This window comes from Corticium candelabrum, chromosome 6 (genome assembly GCF_963422355.1).
Source record: "Corticium candelabrum chromosome 6, ooCorCand1.1, whole genome shotgun sequence".
In the NCBI taxonomy this organism is placed as follows: Eukaryota; Metazoa; Porifera; class Homoscleromorpha; order Homosclerophorida; family Plakinidae; genus Corticium; species Corticium candelabrum.
In genome coordinates, this window is record NC_085090.1 from 2148948 (window position 1) to 2158278 (window position 9331).

Sequence of the window (9331 nt, forward strand, 5' to 3'; positions counted from 1 at the left end):
GGAGTAGAAATATAGCTTTTCTGATAAGTAGAATTTCGTTTAAGTAGAACTGTTATCATGGTCCGTTGAAGGTTCGAGTTAAGCAGACTCCACTGTAACAATACAGGCCACCGAAGGTAAAATGTTTGCAAAATTATTCCAGATCTAGATAGAACATAGCCTTGACATTTTTGTTAATTAATTAAAGAGTATCATCTCCTACCACTCTCTTCGATCAATCTAGTAGGGCGATTTGTCACCTCACATTTCTAAAAGTGAAACCCAGAAATTACGCATGCTAACACCAAGTTGATAGGCAGACTAATTTCCGTATACCGGGTGGTCTGCCCAGTGCTATGCTAATAGTCCACCAGGGACTATACTCCAACAACCACGTCGACTAGAGCCCGAAAGTGTTACAGTACCGCTGATTGTGGTCGCTCACGTTCGTACACAGACAATGAGACTACCAACTGCCACTGTCGGCTGTGATGCCACAAGCTCACTGGTACCGCTTGAATTCTATGTGAGCAAGCAAAAGTAGCCCTTTCTAATTAAAATAAGCATCAATACCATGGCCGCAATGCCTAGACACGAAATCGAGTAGCGAACCGTGGGAGCTGCCATGTTGCCCTAATTGCGAGTCCCGTATTTGGCTAGATCTCCCGGATATAATTTGTGTTACTCGCTGCAATGCTAGTATGTTGATCGAATCATTGATTCAATGAGAGTGGACGATAGGCAACGCTTTCCTTAATTAGAGTTGTTTCGAATTTACGATTGTCATTTTGAGTGCCCGACTAGGAATAGAAAGCGGCTCGGCTACGAAGGTATTCTGATTACCAAAAATCAGTAACATGAAACATTTATGTGTATTGCAACGTGCACATGGTCACGTGGGATAACCACGTAGACAAGCATGCATTAATTAAGTTAATTAATTACTGCATGGTTTGCGCAATGTGATAGTCGCTAGCAAATACGTCAACAGCAACTTGAACACTAAGCCAACGTAAGAATGTTTTTCTTATTGTGGAAAAGTGAGAAACAGCAGATGGAAACTGTCGGTGCTCTAGAAGAAAAGTTCTAGCCGTAACGCAGAAAGCTGCGAGTGTCACGTGTCATGCACGTGCATCCAGTTTGGGCGGCCTGCGCATCTATGATGTGACAGTCGTTCGCATGTGATAAAACTGAACAGTGCACGGGCCTAATGTTACATTTTACCAACAGAAGTGACTGTATATAGTCGAAACGTCGGAAATCGATTGTTTGGTTGGATTTTGAAAATCTAAGAAGATGACGTCAGAATAATCAGAAACTTTGGAATATGATTGTGTGCATTCCCGACAGCAATTGCTGTAAATTTTGATTTGTCAAGTTAAATTATAACGATTTGCCGAGACATTAGTAGTATGCAGAAATGGTGTCCGACGTGCTTGACCACGTGTACTTTGCGCTGCTGATTCTTGTCAACGGCCACTTGAACAAACATTAAGTAAACATAGAAATGTTTTTCTTATAGTGGAAAAGTGGGAAGCAACGGATGAAAACTGTCGGTGTTCTAGAAGAAAAGTTGCAACAATATTCCTACCAGAGCGCGGCCCCGTTCCTCGGACACCATCATATTCCGGACGCGAGTTCTCAGTTATCCGTTTTTGAACACAGTCTCTAACACATCATAAATGTAGGTATCCGAGTTGTAATTGAGCACACCAAGAGAGAGCATTGTACCTCTTCTCTGCTTAGAGTGAGATTGAAAACTGTGCGGAGCCTTGCATACCCCGTTCATCGGACAAACGCATCGTTCACTGGACAGTAGCGTTTAGATTGCACACACGCATTCTTCAGCCTAGTTACTTACATATTGCTAATCAGCAACTTTTTACCTACAAATTGTGTTGTTACCCTGCATGTCAGCCAAGATCTGTATGAGTTGCAGTCGGTCAAACGCCCGTGGTAACGGCCCCAATCGTCGGACATCTATTTTCTTGCCTTCTTACCTTCTCAGCAACAGCTCTAGGTTTCAAATAACTGCAGTTGATTAAATTCAGCTATTTGAAACGTCGCAGAACGCAGAGCACTTGCCTAGAGTGCTTGATGGCAATTCTGAGCCATTTCTTCTACAACCACGCCCCCACTATGACGTGTAAAAGATGTCGCTTGAACGAACTAGCCATTCAACAAAGAAGACGACTACCGAAACCGATGAGAGGGCAGGATTGAAGTGCTAAAACGCTCTTTTACCCTTTGCAAAGAAAGTCGATCGCTGCGTAGCGCGCGTTGACAAGGACTTGACGTAATCTAATTCAACTTTACCTAGGAGAAGCAGGTGTGAAGGTTCTAGCTGCTCTGATAGTAAACAAAGTTCCTGCATTCAGTACAGCTGGTTGTACCAACGATGACGTGTTGCACTTCGTGACGGTGCAAGGTCAGGCAAAGGTGGATATCAAACTGAGATAGAAACACCTGCACACGTCTTAGTCAGAGCCAAGTAACAATTTAGGCGCCTTGAAAAGAAAGCACGGGCTGTTCCTGTGCGAGTTGGGAGAATGTGCCCACCGCAAAGCTCGAACATGGATGACGTAAATTGTCTGCTACATCCGGTGCCTCAAGCCTGTGCAGTTGCGCTGCAAGACACTCAGGAGTCCAAATTCTTACGCTGGGAAGACTAGACAGTAACTGAGCGCCAGTAGATGCCAACAGAGTGAGCTTGTCAGCAGAGAAAATTTAGCAGTTTCCACTAATAACCGTTGCTGAGTCAAATAAAGGTCAAACGAATTGGGGGCTGTACGATATTTCCTTCCAACTCTCTCTCATGACATTATTACCTGCAGACTGGTGCTGCAAAGAAACAAGACTGTCTGACGAAAGGGGCGTTACCTCGATTCAATGAGCGTGCACTATCTCTCCTGGAGAGTAGCAAACGGAGACTGTGATAGTGTTACTGTGCTAGCTAGTCACCTATAAGCCTATCTCAGGTGCGAAGTTGCAGAATGGCCTTTGCGTTTTCATGGGGGAGGTCGTGTCCGGTGAATGATGGAGGTGTCCGATGACCTGGGTCGCAGAGAAGGATCACGTTTACCGTCCTAGCATAACCGTTTCAAGCCTTTGGAAGTCTCACGTCTGGAATCACAGTCTCTACTAATCCTTCTTACTGTGGCCTCTAGCAAAGCTCAGTCTTACTTCGTTTACTTCTTGCACGGCTGTCCGATGAATGATGGTGTTCGATAACAGGGGCGTCGCTCTATGACAGTCGTTCGCAAATATAATAAAACTAAACGTTGCGCAAAAAGGTAATGTCTAGACGTTATACTTTACCAGCAGAAGTGACTACATAGAGTTGAAACGTGAGATATCGATCGTTTGGTCGAAATTTTAAAAATCTGAGAAGATGACGTCGGAATAATCATAAACTTTGGGATATGATTCTATGCATTGTGGAAAGCAAGCGATGTAAATTATTATTTGTCAAGTTTGAATGATAGCGATTTGCCGAGACATTACTAGTATGTAGAAAATGGTATCTGTCGTGCTTGACCACGTATACTTTGAACTGCTGATTCTCGTCAACGGAAGCCTGGACAAACATTGGATAAGTTCAGAAATGTTTGTCTTACTGTAGAAAAGTGCTAAGCAACAGATGGAAACGGTCTGTATTAGTGGAAGAATAGTTGTAGCGATATTCCTACTATGCAGAAAGCTAGTGTCACGTGGTCATGTGTACTGAGAGTTGTCTAGAAGCTTAATTGCCGGACTGGTGGAAGCAACTTCGTTTTCGTTTGTAGGTAGAATAGAGCTGCTTTTAGAATAAATAAATCACTGTCCGACCGAATCTAGCACGTATTGCTAGTTACCAGAAAGATTCCTGTTTTGCAGAAATTACCAGAAAAAAGATGAACAGACCTTCTCCGGATGAAACGTCTCGACGCTCTTTGGGAAGTGATTTACCACAGTCTTCTAACGAGCAACAGACATTCGAAATGGGTTCTGGTTATGACGATAGTCGTCCTGGTGATACATTTTTTTTTTTGAGTTGCCCCAGCTTGTTTCATTTACAGTAGCCAACAGTCTGAAGCCTTCAAGTGGCGTAGCTATGGGGCTCTTGAGGGCATGTGCCCCCAAAATTTGGCTACTTTTTAAAATTTTGATCCTCTACAGGTAGTTTGCAAATTGCAACCAATGTTTTCAAATTCTAGGATTAGCTATCCATTAGTATTTGTTAATAAAGCCCATGACAATGATGATAATCATTATTAAATGATGCTGATTACAATGGTATTAATTAAATCACTTCTGCTTGATGTAAAGTAAATAGACCTTTTCACAGGGCGTGGCACCAACAACGTCATCACCTACCGCGGCGTCAATTTGGTTCGCTTTTGATGCATTGGCGTTTGCCAACCGCGTGAGTCTAGAGCCAAAGCAACAATTTTTCTTTTCGAACTTTAATCGGTGCGTATAGCGATGCATCGAGTTAGGTGAGGCCTCATTAAGACTCGGCTCTTGTGTGTTTTGCGTGTTTTACGGTGATGAACAACCTCTTTCTGATCTCTTTCGTGACTCTACCGTGTCATTTTGAGTGATGATTTAACATTGAGACTTGACAGACGTCAAATGCAGGTACAAACGTGCGTACGTAATCTATGATGCGTGTTCTGTGTGGTACGCACTTACCAAATGGTTTGGTTTGTACCTCCTGAATACTTCCTAGAAAGTGCATCGTTTAGGGAATGTCTGATGTGAAGAGGAAGTCTTTAGACAAGTCTGGTGGTACTGAGAGGTAAGCAAAGAATGGATGATTTCATCATGAGGTAATGTCCTCAGCTGTGGCTGTCATATAGATAAACCAGTCACTCAGTGTTGCTGTACTGTGTTTACTTTTCCGTCATGTCGTTTTCCAAAGTGCTCGTAGATTCAGTGTTTGGCAAGAGTCCTGAGATGTGTACAAAAAGAGATCTTTGTATGTTCTTACAACGACATCGTACTATTGCCAGTGACCTTGCTCTTTCAACAACTGGAACAAAGTCTATTCTTATTGAAAGGTGAGATAACTGACAATGCATGTGCTTGTTTGCCACTATTGCTTGACTAGTTTTAATTCTGTGTACAGAGTCACGAATGCCATCAAACAAGGAATGTACCTGCTAGAAGATTCTAGTGAAGAGGCAGAACAAGAGTGTGTTTTTGGACTGCCTGATTGTGCTTCAGATGGTTGGCAGAATCAGATGGAGAAAATACACATGGTCTGCCCAGTAGTAAAAATAGCTAGCATATTACACCACATGCGACCAGCAACAGGCGTGTCATCAATTCAGGCCGCTGCATTCAGAAGTCTGACAGAAGGTCATACCGTGTGGAAGTCTGGTCATGTCATTGAGATGGTCCTCAATACAACTCAGTTTGCCTATACTTGGATGAAGTTCAAAGTGCTAGCTACAATGAAACAAGAGATCAGGAGAGTATGCATCGCCTTTGAGAAACGTAGCCACAACATCAAATTTGCACACTGCACTTGTCCTGCTGGCCTATCACATTCATGCATTCATGTGTCTGCTGCTTTGTGGTCAATGGAATCATTTGGAAGCAAGCTTGCTCCTACATCAAAGCCCTGTGCTTGGAGACAACCAAGAAGCAAGGAGAAACCAACTGGGCCTATCACCAGTATCTCTCTTAAGAAGCACAAGATCTTCAGACAAGAGAAGCTTTCTTCCATGACTACCACTAAGGCAAAAGATTTTGATCCAAGACCTCCTGCTTTGAGAGGAAAAGGAGAGATCATGATGAAATGTTTTGCTTCTGACCTTATCAACAGTTACAAAAGTGACAACATGCCATTGCTTGTCAGTGTCTTTATTCCCCCACCTCCCCCACCTCCTCCTCTTCCTGTGGCAAGATCTGAGAACTTCCAAATGTTTTTGTCAGATGATGAACTTTTACTGGCAACAACAACAGACATTGCTGATCCTGTTGAAGACATGGGTCATACTGACCTGAATGAACTGAGTGATATGTGTGCTGACCTGGATGAACTGAGTGGTATGTGTACTGCTTTTAAGGCATCTTTGCAAGTGTCTGATGCGCAGCAGAGTGCTATTGAATTTACAACAAGAGGCCAGGTATTAAACCCAAAATGGTTTGAAGCGAGAAAGAACAGACTAACTGCCTCCATATTTGCAGATGTTGTGAAGAGAAAGGCAATGACATTGCCAGATCCTCTGGTAAAGAGAATTTTAGGTTATACAAAAATACCAACATGGCTGCCTGCAATAAGGTGGGGCCAAGATAATGAGGTAGTTGCTCGCTTATTTTACCTTGAAATGCAGCGTCGAAGAGGTCATGCAGGAATACAGGTATCGGAATGTGGACTTTTTGTTGATACAGAGCATGGATGGTTGGGAGCATCACCAGATGGTTTAATCTATGATCCAAGTAACGTTGATGACACAGATGGTGTGCTTGAAATCAAGTGTCCATATTCAATGCGAACAAAAACGATCTCTGAAGCTGCACAGATGCCTGGCTTCTACTGTCAATGGAAGGATGGCCAGTTGCACTTGAATAGAAGACACAAGTATTTCTACCAGGTGCAAGGTCAGATGGCCATAGCAGGAAGGAACTGGTGTGACTTCGTTGTATGGACACAATATGACATATTTATAGACCGAATTAAGTATAAACATAAATTTTGGTTACAGGAATGCTTGCCTAAATTAGAAAATTTTTATGACAAGTGTGTATTAGCAGAAATAGTTTCAGCAAGGTTTCCACTTGGCTTGCCCATGTTGGACCTTAGGTAGCAAGTAGATAGAGTTCTGTTTGTACTATTAATGTTGTAATGATTGAAAATGAAATTGAACAGCAAGTGGTAGTGTGATGTATTCTGGAACATGTGACACACAAGAGTACAGAATTATAACAAAAGCCAATATATTTACTTTTCCAAACAAAACTTAATATCATGACACTAATTAATATTAATCTACCCTACAAAATTAAATCTACCGTACAAGAGGTGGATGCAAATTCGTTAGATACGAACATACAGTAAATACCTTATCTAAAAGATCCATACTTGAACTAAGTGTTATGCCTTGTAAAATTCTATAGTTCTTTATCCGTCTGATCACCCTTTCTACATCGATTCTAAGAGACGCCACTTGCCGGCATTTAATGACTTGCTCCTCGGCAAACTGACCTCCTCCTTTTAGAAAAGGAGGTAGCACAAGAGATGCCCCAACGTCCATGAGAATGTCGGCAGTAATAAATCCTTTGTCTGCCATGACTTGGTCTCCAGGCACCAATTTATTAAGAAAACCAGACTGCTTGGTAAGTTCCCTGTCTGATATAGCACCAGTAAATAGTCGTGACACAAACATGACATGACCACATGGCGATATTGCAACCAATGCTTTCACAGTGTGGTGGTGTTTGTAACTGGAGAAGAAAGCTGATTGCAAACCCCTATCTGAAGGACGTTCTGTAAAAAGCTCTGTTGCATCAATGATGCAGGTGGTTTTTGGAAAAGCCTCTCTAAATGACTGTGGTAAACTTCGACGTAGAGTGTCCCTTGGCAACCACCAGTCAACGTCATTCAAATGGCAATAGAGAAAGTTTATCCATGTGACAAATATATTATGAACTTGAGAAAGAGAGAAGCCAAACCTGTAGCTAAGGTCTTTCATCTCTAGCCCCAAACGAAGACGAACCATTGTCAGAAAAAACTCATTTAGAGGTGAAAGAGAACGAAGTTTTGCTGATTTACTCTCTGTAAATGCTGTATGTCTCTGTGACCAATATTTCAGTGAAGTGGCAGCATACTCTAACGACTTGAAAAAACCGTTGAAATCATTGTAGCTGCGAAATCCTGTATAAAACAACGTCTTTTCATCATTATCTTGAATTGCCTCAACCCTCCAATTCTCGCCACTAGACATTTGCTGTTCAAGTAATTTGATACAGTTTTCTTTTTCCTTTAATTCCTCCTGCAGCTCAAAACACGATGCACAGTCAGAGTGAGGCTCAACATCAATACTTAGACTGTGAAACATGTCTTCAAAGTCTTCTGCAACATCCACATCTCTGTCTTCATGTTCCCGTATTGGGGAAATAAGACTTAGAGACCGCCTGCATGCTGCAACGTTCTTCTTAGGAGTAGAAGATTTAGGCCTTCTTGGTCTTGAAATAACTCTTGCAGCAAGCCTTTTCAAAGGAGGAGTTTGTTTTGATGGTGACCATGTAAAAGAAGCTCTAACTCTGGATCGCTTTATTGCAGCAACAGAAAAAGATGGCTTTGTCTTGGACAACGTTGGTATTACTCCTGTTGTTGATTTGGTTCCACGAGCAAAATGCCTACCACATACCCTGGCATTGGTCGAGACATCATCAAGTCCTAATTGTTCTAACCACTTCTGACGTTCCTCTTCATTTGAAGGAAATCTGAAAAACTTCAAATATTTCCCCTTGGCAGATACATTGGTACATCCAGGAACACAGCAAATAACCATGATAGAACGGCAATTACACACTCCAAAAAATTAAACACAGTACAGCAACACTGAGTGACTGGTTTATCTATATGACAGCCACAGCTGAGGACATTACCTCATGATGAAATCATGCATCTCTTCTTACCTCTCAGTACCACCAGACTTGTCTAAAGACTTCCTCTTCACATCAGACATTCCCTAAACGATGCACTTTCTAGGAAGTATTCAGGAGGTACAAACCAAACCATTTGGTAAGTGCGTACCACACAGAACACGCATCATAGATTACGTACGCACGTTTGTACCTGCATTTGACGTCTGTCAAGTCTCAATGTTTAATCATCACTCAAAATGACACGGTAGAGTCACGAAAGAGATCAGAAAGAGGTTGTTCATCACCGTAAAACACGCAAAACACACAAGAGCCGAGTCTTAATGAGGCCTCACCTAACTCGATGCATCGCTATACGCACCGATTAAAGTTCGAAAAGAAAAATTGTTGCTTTGGCTCTAGACTCACGCGGTTAGCAAACGCCAATGCATCAAAAGCGAACCAAATTGACGCCGCGGTAGGTGATGACGTTGTTGGTGCCACGCCCTGTGAAAAGGTCTATTGTCTAACCTTGTTGTCACGTGCCATCGATCAACATTACCGCGCGTTCTTAATGGGATATCATGGCTTTGCGCAATTCAATGCAAATGCAAGGACACAGGCTTCCCAGAAGCGACACGGAAAGGACAGAATATCTTTTTTTAGTCTAAGCGGTAAGTCAGCCATAGATCATGACCTATAGGTTTCATATGAGGCAGTAGGCGTCTAGTTGCTGATCACGCACGGCTGCTAAAGCTCTCAGCTCACACTGCAT

The 9331-nt window shown here is 42.4% G+C and overlaps 3 protein-coding genes across 3 annotated transcripts; 2 read left to right on the plus strand and 1 right to left on the minus strand.

Annotated features, from left to right (window-relative positions):
* Positions 1–4551: 4551 nt before the first annotated feature.
* Positions 4552–5653, plus strand: LOC134181567 (uncharacterized). The gene is made up of 4 exons (XM_062648836.1): positions 4552–4759; positions 4821–5021; positions 5090–5498; positions 5564–5653. Exons 2-4 carry the CDS (start codon positions 4867–4869, stop codon positions 5651–5653), a joined length of 654 nt encoding a protein of 217 aa, XP_062504820.1. The 5' UTR covers positions 4552–4759; positions 4821–4866.
* LOC134181190 (uncharacterized) lies at positions 5637–7546 on the plus strand. Its single transcript, XM_062648415.1, has one exon. The coding sequence runs from the start codon at positions 5691–5693 to the stop codon at positions 6774–6776; it is 1086 nt and encodes a 361-aa protein (XP_062504399.1). The 5' UTR covers positions 5637–5690; the 3' UTR covers positions 6777–7546.
* On the minus strand, positions 6804–8027 carry LOC134181569 (uncharacterized). The gene is made up of 3 exons (XM_062648837.1): positions 7439–8027; positions 7052–7318; positions 6804–6859 (listed from the first exon to the last, which is right to left on the minus strand). The coding sequence occupies exons 1-3, from the start codon at positions 8025–8027 to the stop codon at positions 6804–6806; spliced, it is 912 nt and encodes a 303-aa protein (XP_062504821.1).
* Positions 8028–9331: the final 1304 nt, after the last annotated feature.